Source organism: Ovis aries, chromosome 3, assembly GCF_016772045.2.
Source record: "Ovis aries strain OAR_USU_Benz2616 breed Rambouillet chromosome 3, ARS-UI_Ramb_v3.0, whole genome shotgun sequence".
NCBI classification, from domain to species: domain Eukaryota; kingdom Metazoa; phylum Chordata; class Mammalia; order Artiodactyla; family Bovidae; genus Ovis; species Ovis aries.
In genome coordinates this window covers 102,637,813-102,659,502 of record NC_056056.1, presented here as the reverse complement: position 1 = coordinate 102,659,502, position 21,690 = coordinate 102,637,813, and the positions used below count along the sequence as shown (strand labels likewise).

Here is a 21,690-nt window from a genome sequence, read left to right as displayed (position 1 = left end):
ATGTGCATGGAACATTCTCCAGGATAGATCACATCTTGGGCCACAAATCAAACGTTGGTGAGTTTAAAAAAAACTGAAATCATTTCAAGAACTTTTTCTGATCACAATACCGTAAGATTAGATATCAACTACAGGAAAAGAAAACTATAAGGAAACACAAACATATGGAGGCTAACCAACACGCTTCTGAATAAGCAACAGATCACTGAAGAAATGAAAAAGGAAGTCAAAATATGCATAGGAACAAACGACAATGAAAACGCAACAACCCAAAGCCTATGGACTCAGCAAAGCAGTGCTAAGAGGGAGGTTCACAGCAATACAAGCCTGGCTCAAGAAACAAGAGAAAATCAAACAAACCACCTAACCTTACCCCTAAAGAGACTAGAAAAAGAACAATAAAACCCCAAAGTCAGCAGAAGGAAAGAAATCATAAAAATCAGCAGAAATAAATGAAAAAGCTATCGAGAAGATAAACCAAACAGACAAACCGTTAGCCAAACTCACCAAGATACAAAAGAGGGAGATGAGTCAAACCAAGAAAACTAGAAATGAAAATGGAGAAATTGATTACAACAGACAACACACAAATACAAACAAACATAAGCTACTATGAGCAACTATAGGCCAAAAAAATGGACAACTTGGAAGAAATGGACAAATTCTTAGAAAAGTATAACCTTCCAAAACTCAACCAGGAAGAAACAGAGATTCACAAGCATGGAAAACAGAACTATAATCAAAAATCTTCCAACAAACAAAAGCGCAGGACCAGATGGCTTCACAGGTGAATTCCACCAAAAATTTCAAGAAGAGCTAATGCCTATCCTTCTCAAACTCTTCCAGAAAATCGCAGAGGAAGGAAAACTTCCAAACTCATCCTACAAGGCCACATGAATCACTCTGATAGCAAAACCAGATGAAGATGCCACACACAAAAAAATGAATACTACAGGCCAGTATCACTGATGAACATAGATGCAAAAATCCTCAACAAATTCTGGCAAACAGAATCCAATGACATATTAAAAAGATCATACATCATGATCAAGTGGGCTTTAGTTCAAGGATGTAAGAACTCTTCAATGTTCACAAATCAATCGATGTGATATACCATATCAACAAATTGATAAATAAAAACCATATGATTATTTCCATAGATGCAGAGAAAGCCTTTTACAAAATTCAACACTCATTTATGATAAAAATTCTCCAGAAAGTAGGCACAGAAGGGACATACCTCAAGATAATAAAAGCTGTATACAACAAACCCACAGCAAACATTATCCTCAATGGCTAAAACTGGAAAGCATTTCCTCGAAAATCAGGGACAAGACAAGGGTGCCCACTCTCACTACTGCTCCTCAACATAGCTTTGGAAATCCTAGTCACAGCAGTCAGAGAAGAAAAAGAAGTAAAAGGAATCCAGGATGGAAAAGTAGAAGTAAATCTCTCACAGTGCGCAGATGACGTGATTCTTTACATAGAAAACCCCAAAGATGCCAGCAGAAAATAACTACAGCTAATCAATGAATGTAGTAAATTCAAAAGCTATAAAATGAATACACAGAAATCCCTTGCATTCCTATACACCAACAATGAAAACAGAAAGAAAAATACAGAAAACAATCCCATTCACCACTGCACGGAAAAGAATAAAATATTTAGACATACAGACACTGTAGAACACTGATGGAAAAAAATCAAAGATAACACAAATAGATGGAGAAATACCATGTTCTTGGATTGGAAGAATCAATAGAGTGAAAATGAATATACTACCCAAAGCAATCTATAGATTCAATGCAATCCCTATCAAACTACCAATGGTATTTTTCACAGAATTAAAACCAATAATTTCACAATTTGTATGAGCTACAAAAGATCCAAAATAGCCAAAGCAATCTTGAGAAAGAAGAATGGAACTGGAATCAACTTTCCCAACTTCAGACTATACTACAAAGCTACAGTCATCAAGACAGTACTGGCACAAAGACAGAAATACAGATCAATGGAACAAAATAGAAAGTTCGGAGATAAATCCACACCTATGGACACCTTATCTTTGACAAAGGAAGCAAAAATATACAATGGAGAAAAGACAGTCTCTTCAACAACTGGAACTGGGAAAATTGGTCAGCTATGTTTAGAAGAATGAACTAGAATGGTTGCTAACACCACACACAAAAATAAACTCAAAATGGATTAAAGACCTAGATGTAAGACCAGAAACTATAAAGCTCTTAGACAAAAACAGAACACTCTGACTCACCTCCCAGAGTAATGCAAATAAAAAATAAATAAACAAATGGGACCTAATTAAACGTAAAACCTTTTGCACAATGAAGGAAGCTATAAACAAGGTGAAAAGACAGCCCTCAGAATGGGAGAAAGCAATAGCAAATGAAACAACTGACACGGGACTAATCTCCAAAGTATATTTAGCAGCTCAATAAAGGAAAAACGAACAACCCAATCAAAAGGTGGGCAAAAGACCTAAACAGACATTTCTCCAAGAAGAAATACAGATGGCTAGTAAGCACATGAAAAGATGCCTGCCGTTTCTCATTATTAGAGAACTGCAAATCAAAACCACAATGAGGTGGCATCTCACATGGGTCGGGATGGCCATCATCAAAAAGTCTACAAACAATAAATGCTGTAGAGGATATGGAGAAAAGGGAACCCTCTTACACTGTTGGTGGAGAGCAGTGTGGAGATTCCTCAAAAACCAGGAACAGAATTGCTATGCAACCCAGCAATCTCACTGCTGGGCAGAAGCCCCAAGGAAACCAGAACTGAAAGTACCCCAGTGTTCACTGCGGCACTGTTTCTAATAGCCAGGACATGGACGCAACCTAGATGTCCACTGGCAGATGAATGGATAAGGAAGTGTAGTACATATACACAATGGAATATTACTCAGTTATAAAAACTAAAGCATTTGAGTCAGTTCTAATGAGGTGGATGAAGCTGGAGTCGATCATACAGAGTGAAGTACATCAGAAAGAGAAAGACAAATACTGTATATTAACACATATATATGGAATTTAGAAAGATGGTACCAACAATCCTACCTGCAGGGCAACAAAGGAGAGAGATGTAAAGAACAGACTTTTGGACTCAGTGGAAGAAGGCAAGGATGGGAGGACTTGAGAGAACAGCACTGAAACATATATATTACCATATGTAAAACAGATGACCAGTGCAAGTTTGATGCATGAAGCAGAGCACCCAAAGCTGGCGCTCTGGGACAACCTAGAGGGACAGGGTGGGGAGGTGGGAAGGGGATTCAGGATAGGGTGGACACATGTATGTCTATGGCCAATTCATGTTGATGTATGGCAAAACCCATCACAATACTGTAATTATCCTCCAATTAAATTAATTTTTTAAAAAGAAAAATAAAAACATAAGAAGCAAAGAACAAACAAACAAAAGCTAGAGGAGGTTATGGAATTCCAGCTGAGCTATTTAAAATCTTAAAAGATGATGCTATTAAAGTGCTGCACTCAATATGTCAGCAAACTTGGAAAACTCAGCAATGGGTAAAGGACCAGGAAAGATCAGTTTTCATTCCAATCTCAAAGAAAGGCAATGACAAAAATGTTCAAACTACCAAACAATTGCACTCAGTTCACTAGCTAGTAAGGTTATGCTCAAAATCTTTCAAGCTAGGCTTTAGCACTACGTGAACCGAGAACTTCAAGATGTACAAGCTGGGTGTAGAAAAGGAACCAGAGATCAAATGGCCAATATTCGTTGGCTCATAAAGCAAGGGGGTTCCAGAAAAACATCTACTTCTGCTTCATTGACTATGATAAACCTCTGTGTGGATCACCATAAACTATGGAAAATTACTAAAGAGATGGGAATACCAAATCCCCTTAATGTTAGGACCTAGCCGGTGCCATGACAGGCTTCAGGGGCCACGGCAGGCCTAAGTCTCCTTCACAGAAGGGACAAGTCACTTCCCAGAAGGAACTGAGATCATCTCCTGCCGACACCAAAGACTTGGCCAATCAGTATGCTCCCCGTAGCCTGGTTCAAGCCTATCAGGATGGGGATGAACCTCCCCTAAGAAAGGCCACGCCTCCAAAAATCTAGCCAATTAGTAAAGACCAGGAAACTCCTACAGCCAATAAGCCCTTGCCAACTCCCTGTCTTTGTCCTAAACCTATAAATACTGCTGTAACCCAGGGCTCTGGGCTCTTCTTCTACTCCACTGTGTTGGATGTGACGGGAGCCCTGGCTCAAGCTGGCAATAAACCCCTTTATGCTTTTGCTTTGCTGTGGATGTCTTATTCTCTCAGTTTTGGGGACTCGGACACTGGGCATAACACTTACCTGTCTTCTGCTGTCTCCTAAGAAACCTGTATGCAGGTCAGGAAGCAACTGTCAGAACCAGCCAAGGGGAGAAAAGATGGTGGAGGCATAGGTGGACGTGGAGTCCATCTCTCTCCACGGACACATCAGGAACACACCCTCAGACAGAAGCACATGCAGAACACCAGCTGAGAGCGGGCAGGAGTGCCTGCCACTGGGAAAGAATACACAGAACCAGGCAAAACTCAGCAGGACGAAGGAAGGAGGGGGAAACAGGAGAGTCAGGAGAGTTAGCAGGACTGGACCTGCCCTCAGTGGGTGGGGAACTGAAGCAAGGGTCTGATCCCCACATCGGGGCCACTCTTTTTGTCAGAGGAGAAACATTTGATGCTGAGAGCAGCTGATCTGTGACAGTCTAAACAGAATGAGAATCGCACAGACTTGCTGCAGCCATACACACCCCAGACAGGACCCCTAGAAGGCACAGTGGCTGGGAGCTGGAGCGCAGGGATTGTAGAGCAATCCCAGGGCGCGGATTTCTGTTTACTGTGGGGAGACAGCCCGAGGGGAGGTGAGGAGATTGTGGTGGGAAAGGCCTGTGGAGGAAAACCAGCCACTGAGGGAACGCAATAAGCTCAGTCATGTGTAGGGGATGGAGCCATCACCGTAGCATCTCTCTCGCTACGTGCCAACACCAGTAGCTGAACAACAGAGACACCGGCCCTTCAAGCTCTTGACTCAGGAAACAAGGGAAGGAGTCCAGCCAGGGGAGTCCCTTTATGTGCCTGACTTGGGGAGCTACGGAAAAGGACCCAAGCCAGGGAGCTCTCTAAGACGACCCACATGCAGAGGCGGAGATCAAACCCAACTGAAACCAGGGCACCATGGCTAAGGAAGAGGACCCAAAGCCTTCCCACTAGCTGTACAAACTGTGGATTAAATCCATACAATCAGCTACGCAGACTCTGTATCTATGGAATATATAAAAGGACGTTGAGAACTCTCACAGAAGAAAATGCACGTGCGTTCTGACAGCTGTGGACACTGGAGGCAAGAACACACAGGAGTAGGACCAGATGCGAGTCTGAGCTGCCCCCACAGCAGACCCAGACACCAGCCCAGTGCTGGCGTGCATTCTAGGGAGGCAAGGTGGGCTGTGACTCCCAACGAGGGAAAGGATGCTGACGGCAGAGACTCAAGAAAGACATTTATTATTCTTATATTTTGACTGTTCTGTGGTTGCTTCTGGATTTTTTTTTTCTTTTTCATTGGATTCTTTTTAAAATTTTTCATCTGCTGTTGTATCTTTTGACTTTATTAGCACTATTAAATCTATTGAAGCTTTTTAGAACTTTTAAAATCACACTTTCTATTTGTTATATACTTCTGCCTCTACACTGGCCTTTCATGCTTCTGTGGAGTTTTGTTTTTTTCTTCTTCTTTTTTTTCCCCTATCCTTTTCCTTTCTTTAATTTCAGCTTTTAAATTTTAAAATATTACTGTTTTTTCTACACGTATTCCTTTGTTTGCTTTTCCTCCTGTTCTGTTCCCCCTGCAGTTAATCTTTAATATGTCTTCTCCATCTACCTCTATCTAACCCTGCACTTCTATTCTTTCTCTCTCACCGTATGTGTTAGTTTGTTTTTGTTGTTTTAATCCCCAGTTTGCACCTTGCTTTAGTTTGTTTTCCAGTTTGTGCTTTAGGTTACTTTTGTTCTTAACTGATGGATATTATTTTTGGTTTCCTCTGTTCATGGGTCAATCCATTGTACTTTTTTTTGGACTGTTTGGCTTTGTTTATGGGTGTATATTTATGTATGTATATTCCATTATTTTAGTTATCAATTGCCTGATTTTGTAACTGACCTTTGTCTGTGGTGTGTCTTTTGTGTCTCGTTTTTGTGTAATTTGTTTTAATCCCATTTAATGTCATAACAAACTACCTGTGGAATGTCCATTCCCAGCAAGTGATCAAGCCCTGACCTTTGGCGTGGGAGCGCTGACTCCAAGACCCTAGACTACCAGGGAACTCGTGACCCCAGGGAGCATCAAACAAAGAGCTCCCACAAAGCCAGCACGTGCGCACAAGACCCAGCACCGCCCAGCTGCCAACAGAGCCCTGCGCCGGACACCTCATCAAACAATGGGAACTCCCACAAAGCCAGCCACGTGCACATAAGACCCAGCACCGCCCAGTTGCCAACAGAACCCTGCGCCGGACACCTCATCCAAACAGCAAACAGGACAGAAATACAAACCACCTCACTCAGCCCTGCCGTGGGTGGGGAGACAACTGACCTCCCTCTACTGGAACACGAGCACATGTCACGCCCTACACAAAACTTACACAAACCACTGGACCGACCTCAGGAGGGCAGAAGCCAAAAGGAAGAAAGAATTCAACCTGAAAGTCTCAGAAACAGATACCTCAAACACAATAAGTTTAAAAAAAAGAAAAATGAAAAGAAAGAGAAGTACTGTGCAAATGAAGAAACAACCTAGAAACACACAAGTCCAAATAAACGAAGAGAAAGCAGACAAACTACATGAAAAAGAACTCAGGATAATGACGGCACAGATGATCCGAAACCTCAAAAGCAGAATCGAGAAAATGCAAGAATCAATTAACAAAGACCTAGAAGAAACAGAGAATGAACATACAGAGACAAATGACACAATTACTGAAATTAAAAATACTCCAGAAGGAAGCAAGAGCAGAATACCTGAGCCAGAAGGACAGCCAAGTGACCTGGAAGACAGAATCGTGGAAGTAACTGCCGAAGAGCAGAATAAAGTAAAAGGAATGAAAATACTTGAGGACAGTCTCAGAGACCTCTGGGGCAATATTAAACACACCAACATTCGAATTATAGGGGATCCAGAAGAAGAAAAGAAAAAGGAAGGGTATGAGAAAATTTTTTAAGAGAGTCTAGTTGAAAATTTCCCCAACATGGAAAACAAAATAGTCAATCAAGTCCAAGAAATACAAAGAGTTCCATACAGGATAAACCTAAGGAGAAACACGCCAAGACACATACTAATCAAACTAACAAAGACTAAACACAAAGAAAGAATGTTTAAAGCAGCAAGGGAAAAGCAATAAGTAACATACAAAGGAAATCCCACACGTTTAACAGCTGATCTTTCAGCAGAAAATCTGCAGTCCAGAAGTGATATATTTAAAGTAACGAAAGGGGAAACGTCTACAACCAAGATTACTCTACCCAACAAGGGTCTCATTCAAAATTGATGGCAAAATCAAAAACCTTACAGACATGGAAAAGTTAAGATAACTTAGTGCCACCAAACCAACATTACAACAGATGTTAAAAGGACTTATACAGACAGGAAGTGCAAGAGAAGAGAAAGATCTACAAAAACAAACCCCAAACGATTAAGAAAATGGCAATAGGGACGTATATATCGATAATTACTTTGAATGTAAATGGATTAAATGCTCCTACCAAAAGACACAGACTGGCCGAATGGATACATTCAAGACCCATATATATGCTGTCAACAAGAAACCCACTTCAGACCTAAACACACATACACACTGAAAGGAAGAGGATCGAAAAATACATTCCATGCAAGTGGAAATCAAAAGAAAGCTAGGGAAGCGATCCTCATATCAGACAACATAGACCTAAAAGTAAAGAATATTACAAGAGATAAAAAAGGACACTACATAATGATCACGGTATCAATCCAAAGGGAAGACATAACAATTGTAAATATCTATGCACCCAATACAGGAGCACCTCAATACATAAGACAGACACAACTAGACACAGAAGGAGAAACTGACAGTGACACATAATAGCAGGAGACTAACACCCCACTCACACCAACGGACAGATCACCAAAACAGAAAATTGATAAGGAGACCCAAGCCTTAAATGACACATTAGACCAGGTGGACCTCACTGGTATCTTCAGGACATTCCATTCAAATGCAGAAGAATACACTTTCTTCTCAAGTGCACATGGAACATTCTCCAGGATAGACCACATCTTGGGTCACAAGTCAAGCCTCAGTAAATTTAAGACTAGATATCAATGACAAGAAAATGACTAAAAACACAAACACATGGAGATTAAACAATACGCTTCCAAATTACGAACAGGTTACTGAAGAAATCAAAAGGGAAATAAAAAATTCCTAGAAACAAATGACAATGGAAACTTGGTAACTCAAAACCTATGGCTGCAGCAAAAGCAGTTCTAAGAGGGAAGTTTATACAATACAGCCCTATCTCGAGAAACAAGAAAAACAGTGAGTAGACAACTTTACACCTAGAACAACTGGAAAAAGAACAGCAACAAAAACCAAAGTTAGCAGGAGGAAAGAAAGCATAAAGGTCAGAGCAGAAACAAACGAGAAGGAAATTTAAGAAACAATAGTGAAGATTAATAGAACTAAAAGCTGGTTCTTTGAGAAGATAAACAAAACTGACAAAGCTTCAGCCAGACTCATCAAGGAAAAAAGAGAGGAATCATATCAACAGAATTAGAAAAGGAGGAGAGGTTACAACAGACAATGCAGAAACACAAAGGACTCTAAGACACTATTATGAGTAACTATACGGCAATAAAACGGACGGCCTGGAAGAAACGGACAGGTTTTTAGAAAAGTTTGATCATACAAGACTGAACCAGGAGAAACAGAAATTATGAACCACCCAATTACAAGCACTGAAATCAAAACTGTGATCAAAAACCTCTCAAAAAACAAAAGCCCATGGCACGATGCTTTCACAGGTGAATTCTATCAAATATTTAGACAAGAGCTAATGCCTATCCTTCCAAAACTCTTTCAAAAAACTGAAGAGGAAGGAACACATCCAAAAACATTCTACGAGGCCACTATCACCCTGATACTAAAACCCAGCAAAGACAACATAAAAAAAGTAAATTATAGGCCAATATAACTGATGAACATAGATGCAAAAATCCTCAACAAATCTCTAGGAAACAGAATTCGATAACACATTTAAAAGTTCATACACCATGATCAAGTTGGGTTTATTCCAGGGATGCAAGGATTCTTCAATATACGCAAATCAATTAATGTGATACACCATATTAACAAATTAAAAGATAAAAACCATATGATAATCTCAATAGATGCAGAAAAGGTCTTTGATAAAATTCAGCACCCATTTATGATAAAAACTCTTGAAACAATGGGCAGAAAAGAACCTACCTCAACTTAATAAAGGCCATATATGATAAGCCCATAGCAAACACTATTCTCAATGGTGAAACGCAGAAAGCATTCCCTCTAAGATCAGATACAAAACGAGGGGTTCCACTCTTACCACTATTATTCACCATAGTTTTATAAGTCCTATCTATGACAATCAGAGAAAAAAAAGAAATAAAGGGAATCCAGATCGGAAGAGAAGAAATAAAACTCACTGTTTGCAGATGACATGATACTATACGTAGAAAACTCTGAAGAGACTATCAGAAAATTACTAGAGCTAATCAGTGAATTTAGCAAAGTCACAGGATACAAAATCAATACACAGAAATCACTTGCATTCCCCTATACTAACAACAGCAAAAAAAAAATCAGAAAGAGAAATTAAGGAATCAATCTCATTCACCACTACAACAAAAAGAATAAAATATCTAGGAATAAACCTACCTCAGGAGACAAATGGAGAAGGAAATGGCAGCCCACTCCACTGTTCTTGCCTGGAGAATCCCAGGGACAGAGGAGCCTGGTGGGCTGCCGCCTATGGGGTCGCACAGAGTCAGACATGACTGAAGCGACTACGCAGCAGCAGCAGCAGCAGCAGCAAGGAGACAAAAGAACTGCATACGGAAAATTACAAGACACTGACGAAAGAAATGAGATGACATAAACAGAGGGAGAGATATTCCATGTCCCTGGGTTGGAAGAATCAATATTGTGAAAATGACTGAACTACCAAATGCAATCTACAGACTCAACAAGATCCCTATTAAATCACCAAAGGCATGTTTCACAGAACTACAACAAAAAATTTCACAATTCATATGGAAACACAAAAGACCCCGAATAGCCAAAGCAGTCTTAAGAAAGATGAAAGAAGCTGGAGGAATCAACCTTCCTGACTTCAGAATACACTACAAAGCTACAGTCATCAAGACAGTATGGTACTGGCACAAAAACAGAAATATAGACCGATGACACAAGATAGACAGCCCAGAGATTAAACCCATGCACCAATGGGTACCTTATTTTTGACAAAGGAGGCAAGAATATACAATGGGGCAAAGACAGCCTTTTCAATAAATGGTGCTGGGAAAACTGGACAGCTACATGTAAAAGAATGAAATTAGAACACTTCTAACACTAAACACAAAGATAAACTCAAAATGGATTAAAGACCTAAATGTAAGACCAGAATCTATAAAACTCTTAGAGGAAAACATAGAACACTTGATGACATAAATCAAAGCAAGATACTCTATGACCCACCTCCTAGAGTAATGGAAATAAAAATCAAAACAAGTGGGATCTAATTAAACTTAAAAGCTTTTGCACAGCAAAGTAAACTATAAACAAAGTGAAAAGACAACCCTTAGAGAGGGAGAAAACAATAGCAAATGAAACAACTGACAAAGGATTAATTTCCAAAATATACAAGCAGCTCATACAATTCAATGCCAGAAAAACAAACAACCCAATCAAAGAGTGGGGAAAAGATCTAAACAGACATTTCTCCAAAGACATAGAGATGGCTAACAAGCACATGAAAAGATGCTCAACATCACTCATTATTAGAGAAATGCAAATCAAAACCACAATGACATACCACCTCACACTAGCCAGAATGGCCACCATCCAAAAGTCTACAAACAATAAATGCTGGAGAGGGTGTGGAGAAAAGGGAACCCTCCTGCACTGTTGGTGGGAATGTAAACTGATATAGCCACTATCAAAGATGCTATCGAGTCCTTAAAAAGCTCGGAATAGAACCAATGTATGACCCAGCAATCCCACTACTAGGCATCTACTCTGAGGAAACCAAAACTGAAAAAGACACCGACGTGTGTGCCCCAGTGTTCCTGCAGCATTGTTTACAGTAGCTAGGACATGGAAGCAGCCTGGATGCACACAGACAGATGACTGGGCAAAGAAGCTGTGGTGCATACACAATGGGATGTTACTCAGCCATCAAAACGAACACATCGGAGTCAGTTCTGAGGTGGATGAAACTAGGGCCTATTATACAGAGTGAAGTTAAGTCAGAAACACAAAGATAAATATTGTATACTAAGGCATATATATGGACTCTAGAAAGATGGTACCAATTTATTTACAGGGCAGCAATGGAGAAACAGACATAGAGAACAGACTTATGGACACAAGGGGCGGGGAGAGGAAGGACAGGATGAGACGTATGGAGAGAGTAATGTGGAAACTTACATTCCCATATGTATAACAGAATGCCAACGGGAATTTGCCATATGACTCAGCGAACTCAAACAGGGGTTCTGTAACAGCCTAGAGGGGTGGGATGGGGAGGGAGATAAGAAGGCTCAGGAGGGAGGGGACATATGTATACCTATGGCTGATTCATGTTGATATTTGGCAGAAAACAACAAAATTCTGTAAAGCAATTATACTTCAATTTAAAAATTAATTAATTAAAAACAAAACAAAACAGAACTGGATATGGAACAACACACTGGTTCAAAATTGGTTAAGGAATACAACAAGGCTGTATACTGTCACCCTGCTTATTTAAATTCTATGCACAGAACATCACGCGAAATGCCAGGCTGAATGAAGCACAAGCTGGAATCAAGATTGCTAGGAGAAATATCAACAATTTCAGATATACAGATGATACCACTCTAATGGCAGAAAGTGAAGAGGAACTAAAGAGCCTCTTGATGAGGGTGAAAGAAGAGAATGAAAGAGCTGGCTTAAAACTCAACATTCAAAAAACTAAGATCATGGCATCCAGTCCCATTACTTCAAGGCAAATAGAAGGGGGAAAAGTGGAAGCAGTGACAGACTTTATTTTCTTGGGCTCCAAAATCACTGTGGACAGTGACTGCAGCCATGAGGACGCTTGCTCCTTGGAAGAAAAGCAATGACAAACCTAGTCAGCATATTAAAAAGCGGAGACATCACTCTGCCGACAAAGGTCCATACAGCCAAAGCTATGGTTCCTCTAGTCATGTACAGATGGGAGAGCTGGCCCACAGAAGGCTGACGCCAAAGAACCGAGCCTTTCACACTCTTATGCTGGAGAAGACTCTTGAGAGCCCCTGGACTGCAAGATCAAACCAGCCAATCCTAAAGGAAATCAGCCCTGACTGGAAGGACGTTGGAGGGGCTGGTGCTGAAGCTGAAGCTCTAATACTCTGGCCACCTGACATGAACAGCCAATTCACTGGAAAGGACCCTGATGCTGGGAAAGACTGAAGGCAAAAGGAGAAGGGAGCGGCAGAGGATGAGATGGTTGGATGGCATCACCAACTCATTGGACATGAATCGAAGCAAAATCTGCAAGCTATGGGGAGAGAGTAGAGCCTGGCATGCTGCAATCCATGGGGTCAGAAAGGACTCAGTGACTGGACAACAACAAATGTCGGATATAAATCCTAATACTACGTGTTCATTATCTTAAAATATTTTGAACAAATATACGGCCATGAATTGAACTTAACACAAAGGCACTTAAACATATGGGACACGTGGAAGCACCTACAGAAAGTATATCTTACAATTCAGAGGCAAGACTAAAATTTAACTACTGTAAAATTTCTTTTTGAATGCCATACCCTCTAATTTGTCTAGTAACTAAACATCCATAAGGACTACTCCATTAAAAAAAAAAAATCAGAACTGCCCCAGATCAGTTTAGCAGGAGGTTGAAAGTAAATACAAGATATTCCTGCCAGGGTTTCCCTGGTGCCAATGTAGGAGACAAGGGTTCCACCCTGGTCCAGGAAGACACCACGTGCCGAGAAGCAGCTAAGCACAACTCCTGGAGCCCGTGTCCCAGAGCCCACCCATCACAACTCCTGAAGCCCAGTCAGTCTAAAGCTAGCGCATCTAGAGAGCAGCTTCTGCTCGCCACAACTAGAGAAAAGCCCACACAGCGAAGATGACGCAGCCCAGCCAAAAATAAACAAATAAAACGGTTTTAAAGAAGCTATTCCTGTCTACATGCGCCTCCAACAGCAGGCAGGGGGTGTGCCCACGCCAGTGTTCCCTGCACTGGGAGCAAGTCACACAGCGTGGGGGGGAGGTGACAGAGGGGAGCAGGGGGCAGCGCTGAGGGGGCCCATTTCCTGGGAGCGCGAATGCATGCAATACCACCCGGAAAAAGGAGACTGAACTTGGATTTTCTGCATCACAGGAGGTTTAATGACATTAAACTGTCAATTCATGAGGGGAAAAATATCAAAACCTAACACCTTGTTACTATTAAAAAAATATAAATAAATAAAACATGTACTGCTTATGAACATTAGCTTCATGCATTACTTGACAATATACAGGAAGATCATGGAATCTTCCTCATCAAAGAGAGTTCCAGTGCGACATGAATCAAGCACCTATGTCTGAGAATAAACACGATTCTGTTCGAAGGTAACTTTAAAAGCCCAGGCAGCTGCGATCAGGCGCTCTAAGAACTGGGCAGCTTTAGTGCCAGTTCTCACTACTTCAGAAAAATGTTACTGAGGCTGGCTGGAGTACTGCTTAGTAGGAACCCCTGGTGTTTAAATTTTTCCTGCTCGTCCATCATCAGGGACTTCCCCTCAAGCAGGTTTGGACACCATAACCCCACCACAACAGTCACTCCCCAGAACCTTTATTTTGCAAGTGCCAGTCACACTCCTAGTCTTCTCTGTGAAAAAAGCTACAGGATAATACATCTACGGCATTCCCGATCCCAGGAATCTTGGCCGCATTCCAGTCTTCATGGCTGCTTGGGCCCTAGATTTGAATGGTCATTTACTGGGTTGGCCAAAAAGTTCGTTCAGGTTCTGCAATAGAATGGTATGGAAAAACCTGGACCAAGCTCTTGGCCAACTCAATAGATACCACAGTGAACCTCAAAAGCGAACCAGAACCGAGTAGTAAGCTTCTCTGCACTGTCCCTCCCTCACGCTCTATAATGAGGCTGCAAACACGAACAATGTGGAGAGAAAGGACTACAATTATACAAAAAACTGTAATCTATAAACTGACGCTTCCTTAAGACGTATTTAAGATGCCATCTTTTTCACAAGCTTTCAACCCATACTGCCAATCACCTAGTGGGAAGATCCATCTAGATAAAGCAGCTAGGAGAGAAGTGTTACTTCATCTTCCTCCAGCCCCTTAACAATCACTCTTTCAGGGCTGAGCTGGATTAACCAGCCATCTTGCAGCTGGGCAGCATCACGTGACTAAGTTCTAGCCAATGGAATACACTCCGGGGCTGGTCCTGCCCGCTCCCCCACTCACTCCACCACGTCACCAGGCTTGACGACGGGGCGGCATGACATCCTCAGACCGTGAGTGTGAGAGCAACGTCCTCTCTCTCATCACAGCACCTAACCCCACAGATCAACAGTGTTTAGATCCATGAAAGGCAGGATCAAACTGGACCCCAATTACAGGCACAAGAGCAAAAAAGAGAATTCTCTGTGGTATTTTAAGCCAGTGTTATTCCCATCTCTGTAACATTTACCTGAATCTATAAATAATTAACATACTCCCATGCTTATTTGCCTTCTGAGGTCAAGACTGCTGACTCCCAAACATAGCTGTGTCCAAAAGCCACACTGGGACACTTTTCATTTATAAGGGAGACAGGAGAGCAGTGGAATCTGTACTTTTAAGGGGCTCCATCCCCAACACCAGGTGATTCTGAGAAAAAGCCAGCAATCAGGAAGCTGTTAACAGGGACACAAGGGACATAACTTGTAGATGAGCTTCCTGGGCACAGTTTTCAACCTTTTTGATCCCCCAGGAATCATAAAATCCTAAGAAGTTTATCTGAAAGATGCCTTTTGAATCTGCTTTTTCCTTGGTCTCTTCTCCAGCCCCACTGGAGTTTACATCCTTATCATCATTACCCGGCATTTCTCTGAGCCCCTACAGTTGCTGGACTATCTCACTGCAGCCCCAAAACTAAATATTTTATGTTGAATTCTTCCCTAAAGTGAGGTCCAGAAGCTTTTCAGGTGCGGCTTACTATCTGTCAAAAGACTGGGTTAACTTCCTTACTCAAGGAGCAGAGAAATCAAGAACCGTATCACAAATGTGGCTGCCACAGAGAGCAGGCACAGACTCAGCAGAATTTCCCTTGTTCTGAGTGCCCATGGGGAGGGGTGGAGCTGCCAGTGACGCCACGGGGGAAGGGAGGGCGGCTCCTGGGTTTGCATGACTCAGTGTTTTGCCTCACTGCTGCCCCTTCACAGCCCAGCTGAAGTGACCTTTCAGGATGGATTTAACACAAACTACAAACGCATTTCCACTTAAAAGACTGTTTCTAAATATAATAACACGTTCTCCTAGTTGACCACATTCAGCAACAAAAAGGCCGGGTACTCTATGGGGGCAAGGAACGTTCACGTCGTTATCTCTGCCTACAGTTTTCCAGCTTCCCAGAGATCATTTATCTTTATGTCCCTGCAATCAGACTTGGCACTCAACTGCTTGCTAAATCAACCCATCACCTCAAAAACCAATTCAGTGCTTTCCTTATCACCAGTGTCCTCTTCCCCTTCCAGAGTTTCTTTCCTCAGTCCTTCTCTGCGCCCAAGCTCCTCACTCCGACACACCAGGGCCATCATCCATGGCAACCTTTCTCCTCCTCCAGCCCAGCTTCTGGGTGGCCCACCCACACCTCCCTGACTTTTCTGTACATGCTGTTCTTTCAGAGTCTCCCCACAACCACCAGAGCCTCCACTCCTTTACTTCATCAACTACTGCTGCTGCGTCGCTTCAGTCGTGTCCGACCCTGTGCGACCCCATAGACGGCAGCCCACCCAGGCTCCCCCGTCCCTGGGATTCTCCAGGCAAGAACACTGGAGTGGGTGCCACTGCCTTTTCTGTCATGAACTACTACTCAACCTTTAAGACTCAGAGCAAAGGTCACCTCCTCTGAGAAGTTTCCAAACTCTCAAGCAAAATAAGCTGCTCCCCCTTGAACACCCAAGGCACTTTGCTCCTCTACTCATTAAACAAGTAGTTACCAAAGCTTACACAGTCCTCCCCTTGTGGCTCAGCTGGTAAAGAATCTGCCTGCAACGTGGCAGACCTGGGTTCGATCCCTGGGCTGGGAATATCCTCTGGAGAAGGGAAAGGCCCCAGTAATCTGGCCTGGAGAATTCCATGGACTGAACAGTTCATGGGGTCGCAAAAAGTCAGACACGACTCAGCGACTTTCACTTCACACAGCCCCTGCCATCACCAGTGAACCAAATGTAAATCATGAATCAGCACTATCACTGATGTCCATATTTGGGTAGTTGTCTTTCCTTTGAAATAAGGGCAACTTTCTGAAATTACATCTCCAGATGCAAGAATAACCACAAGCAACTTGCTGCAGGGTTGGCAGCAGTGAGCGCAGCAGTGTGTGCAAGGGACCTTTGTATGAAGGAGGTTGCCATTATCTTCATTACCTCCACCACAGTTTGGCCTCAGGTCAAATGACACAGACTCGATTATCAACAGAAAATTGGATTAAAGACTTATTGAGCATGGCCCCACTCATCAGAACAAGACCCAGTTTCCCCCTCAGTCAGTCTCTCCCATCAGGAAGCTTCCATAAGCCTCTAATCCTTCTCCATCAGAGGGCAGACAGAATGAAAACCACAATCACAGAAAATGAACCAATCTAATCACATGGACCACAGCCTTGTCTAACTCAATGAAATTATGAGCCATGCCCTGTGGGGCCACCCAAGACGGACAGGTCATGGTGGAGAGGTCTGACAAAATGTGGTCCACTGGAGAAGGAATGGCAAACCACTTCAGTATTCTTGCTTTGAGAACCCCATGAACAGTATGAAAAGGCAAAAAGATAGAATACTGAAAGATGAACTCCCCAGATTGGTAGGTGCCCAATATGCTACTGGAGATCAGTGGAGAAATAACTCCAAAAAGAATGAAGGGATGGAGCCAAAGAAAAAACAACACCCAGCTGTGAATGTGACTAGTGATAGAAGCAAGGTCCGATGCTGTAAAGAGCAATACTGTACAGGAACCGGGATGTTAGGTCCATCAATCAAGGCAAACTGCAAGTGGTTAAACAGGAGATGGCAAGTGTGAACACTGACATTTTAGGAATCAGCAAACTAAAATGGACTGGAATGGGTGAATTTAACTCAGATAACCATTATATCTACTACTGTGGGCAAGAATTCCTTGGAAGAAATGAAGTAGCCATCACAGTCAACAAGAGTCCGAAATGCAGTACTTGGGTGCAATCTCAAAAACGACAGAATGATCCCTGTTTCCAAGGCAAACCATTCAATATCACAGTAATACAAGCCTATGCCCCAATGAGTAATGCTGAAGAAGCTGAAGTTGAGCAGTTCCATGAAGACCTGCAAGACCTTCTAGAACACCCCAAAAAGTTATCCTTTTCATTAAAGGGGACAGGAATGCAAAAGTAGGAAGTCAAGAAACACCTGGAGTAACAGGCAAATGTGGCCTTGAAGTACAGAATGAAGAAGGCAAAGGCTAATAGTTTTGCCAAGAGAACATACTGGTCATAGCAAACACCCTCTTCCAACAACACAAGAGAAGATTCTACACATGGACATCACCAGATGGTCAACACCAAAATCAGATTGATTATGTTCTTTGCAGCCAAAGATGGAGAAGCTCTAACAAGACTTCTGACTCTAGCAAGTCAGCAAAAACAAGACTGGGAGCTGACTGTGGGTCAGATCATGAACTCCTTATTGTCCAATTCAGACTTAAATTGAAGAAAGTAGGGAAAACCACTAGACCATTCAGGTATGACCTAAATCAAATCCCTTATGATTATACAGTGGAAATGACATATAGATTCAAAGGATTCAATCTGATAGAGTGCCCGAAGAACTATGGACGGAGGTTTGTGACATTGTACAGGAAGCAGTGATCAAGACCATCCCCAAGAAAAAGAAATGCAAAAAGGCAAAATGGTTGTCGGAGGAGGTCTTAAAAATAGCTGTGAAAAGAAGATACGCAAAAGGCAAAGGAGACATATCCATTTGAATGCAGAGTTCCAAAGAATATCAAGGAGAGATAAGAACGCTTTCCTCACTGATCAGTGCAAAGAAATAGAGGAAAACAATAGAATGGGAAAGACTAGAGATCTCTTCAAGAAAGTTAGGGATACCAAGGGAACATTTCATGCAAAGATGGGCTCAATAAAGGACAGAAATGGTATGGACCTAACTAAAGTAGAAGATATTAAGAAGAGGTGGCAAGAATACACAGAAGAACTATATAAAAAAGATCTTCACAACCCAGATAATCATGATGGTGCAATCACTCACCTAGAGCTGCTGCTGCTGCTGCTAAGTCACTTCAGTTGTGTCCAACTCTGTGCGACCCCACAGACGGCAGCTCACCAGGCTCCCTCGTCCCTGGGATTCTCCAGGCAAGAACACTGGAGTGGGTTGCCATTTCCTTCTCCAATGCATGAAAGTGAAGTTGCTCAGTTGTGTCCGACTCTTAGCGACACCATGGAATGCAGCCTACCAGGCTCCTTCGTCCATGGAAGTGGGGTGCCACTGCCATCACCTAGAGCGAGACATCCTAAAATGTGAAGTCAAGTGGGCCTTAGGAAGCATCACTACAAACAAAGTTAGTGGAGAGGATGGAATTCCAGTTGAGCTATTTCAAATCCTGAAAGATGATGCTGTGAAAGTGCTGTATTCAATATGCCAACAAATCTGGAAAACTCAGCAGTGGCCATAGGACTGGAAAAGGTCAGTTTTCATTCCAATCCCAAAGAAAGGCAATGCCAAAGAATGCTGAAATTACCGCACAATTATACTTATCTCACACACTAGCTCAAAATTCTCCAAGCCAGGCTTCAACAGTACGTGCGTGAACCGTGAACTTCCTGATGATCAAGCTGGATTTAGAAAATGCAGAGATCAAACTGCCAACATCTGTTTGATCATGGAAAAATGAGAGAGTTCCAGACAAACATCTACTTCTGCTTTACTGACTATGCCAAAGCCTTTGACTGGGTGGATCACAATAAACTGAAAAATTCTAAAGAAATGGGCATATCAGACCATCTAACCTGTCTCCTGAGAAACCTGTGTGCAGGTCAAGAAGTTAGAACTGGACATGGAACAACAGACTGGTTCCAAATCAAAAAAGGAGTACATCAATGCGATATATTGTCATCCTGCTTATTTAACTTCTATGCACAGGATATCATGAGAAATGCTAGACTAGATGAAGCACAAGCTGGAATCAGGATTGCTGGGAGAAACAGCAATAATCTTAGATATGCATATGACACCACACTTATGGAAGAAAGCAAAGAATCAAAGAGCCTCTTGAAGAAAGTGAAACAGGAGACTGAAAAAGTTGGCTTAAAGCCCAACATTCAGAAAACTAAGATCCTGAAGTGCAGTTGTAACTGGACGTCCTGTGTTTTTATGCTCAATCTGGCCGCCTTACGGGAGGCCCCGAACATGGCAAATAGATGGGGAAACAATGGAAACAGTGACAGGTTTTACTTGGGGGGCTCCAAAATCACTGCAGATGGTGACTGCAGCCATGAAAGTAAAAGACGCTTACTCCTTGGAAGGAAAGTTACGACCAACCTAGACAGCATATTAAAAAGCAGAAACATTACTTTGCCAACAAAGGTCCGTCTAGTCAAGGCTATGGTTTTTCCAGTAGTCAGGTATGGATGTGAGAACTGGACTATAAAGAAAGCTGAGCACCAAAGAATTGATGCTTTTGAACTGTGGTGTTGGAGAACTCTTGAGAGCCCTTTGGACAGCAAGGAGATCCAAGCAATCCATCCTGAAGGAAATCAGTCCTGAATATTCATTGGAAGGACTGATGCTGAAGCTGATAATCCAATACTTTGGCCACCTGATGCGAAGAACCGGCTCACTGGCAAAGACCTGATGCTGGGAATGATTGAAGGCAGGAGGAGAAGGGGATGACAGTGGTTGAGATGGCTGGATGGCATCACCGACTCAATGGACATGAGTTTGAATAAACTCCGGGAGTTGGTGATGGATAAGGAAGGCTGGAGTGCTTTGGGGTCGCAAAGAGTTGGACACGACTTAGCGACTGAACTGAACTGAATACCAGAATCCAGGTTTGCCAGTCGGCTTTGAACTTCACTGGGCTTCCCAGATGGCACTAGTGGTAAAGAACCACTAGCCAACCACTTGCCAACGCAGTAGATACAAAAGACACGGGTTCGATCCCAGGTCGGGAAGATCCCCTGGAGGCGGGCACGACAACCCACTCCAGTATTCTTGCCTGGACCATCCCATGGATAGAGGAGCCTAGAGGGGTAGGGTCTACGGGGCCGCGAAAAGTAGGAAACGACTTAAGGCACGCATATCAGACTGGCTCCAGAGAAGACCTGTGGCTGTACTGAGGGAAAGATAGCAAATTCCTGTCTCCCATCACAGCACCTAAAACCACAAGTTCAACGGTAGGGGGCGCGAGATACAAAGTGGTGAAAATAAAAAAGCTGCCTCTTTTACAGCTTATCCTGGAATACACAGAACTCAGCAAGTTCAGACCAGCACAAAGTAAATACAGCATCTATTCAGCCACAACTGAACTGAGAAAGGAGGTTTCACGAGGCAACACAGTATGGCAGGTTCATGTAATTATGTGCTAATTTACTGGTTCTCATTTTCGAGGGCTCCAGAAACCTGTGATTCTCTCCTATATGCCTCCAGAACCCAGGAGAGCAGCAGCATTTCGTGTCTCTGCACCCGAGATGGTTTAAACTTTACAAAAACCCAACAGGGCAGCACGGTTTTCTCCAGTTTCACCATTGGGAAGTCAGGTTCCGACAGTGGACTCGCCCAAGTTCACTAAGTCGGTGGAGAACTAGGACCGCGAACTCGGAGGCACGACTCAGCCATCACCGGGGCCCGCCAGGGACCCTCCGCCAGCCTCGCCTCCCCGCTTCGGGCCTCGGTCATCCGAGCACCCGGCCGCGCTACCTTGAGCACGCAGTCAGACTGCAGCAGACACAAGCCCAGATCCTCCTTCACGCCCGCGCACGCGCCGCCCTCAGGCTTGTCCTCGTAATATCGGGGCATGACTGCGCCTCCAGCTGGCCGCGGCCTCCACCCTCTCCTCCCGAGACGGCCCAGACTCCTCAGGACGCCAGTGACGCCGCGGCGGGCGGAACCGGAAAA

The 21,690-nt window shown here is 42.9% G+C and overlaps 1 protein-coding gene across 1 annotated transcript in view; it reads right to left on the bottom strand.

Moving 5' to 3' along the window:
• The window catches only part of LOC101109345 (cytochrome c oxidase assembly factor 5), a 33,360-nt gene extending 11,708 nt beyond the window's left edge, over window positions 1-21,652 (bottom strand). The window contains exon 1 of the mRNA XM_004006150.5: window positions 21,493-21,652. Coding sequence (XP_004006199.1) covers window positions 21,493-21,591 — 99 coding nt within the window. The 5' untranslated portion in view covers window positions 21,592-21,652. The remainder of the gene's footprint in view (window positions 1-21,492) is intronic.
• Between the last annotated feature and the right edge of the window lie 38 nt (window positions 21,653-21,690).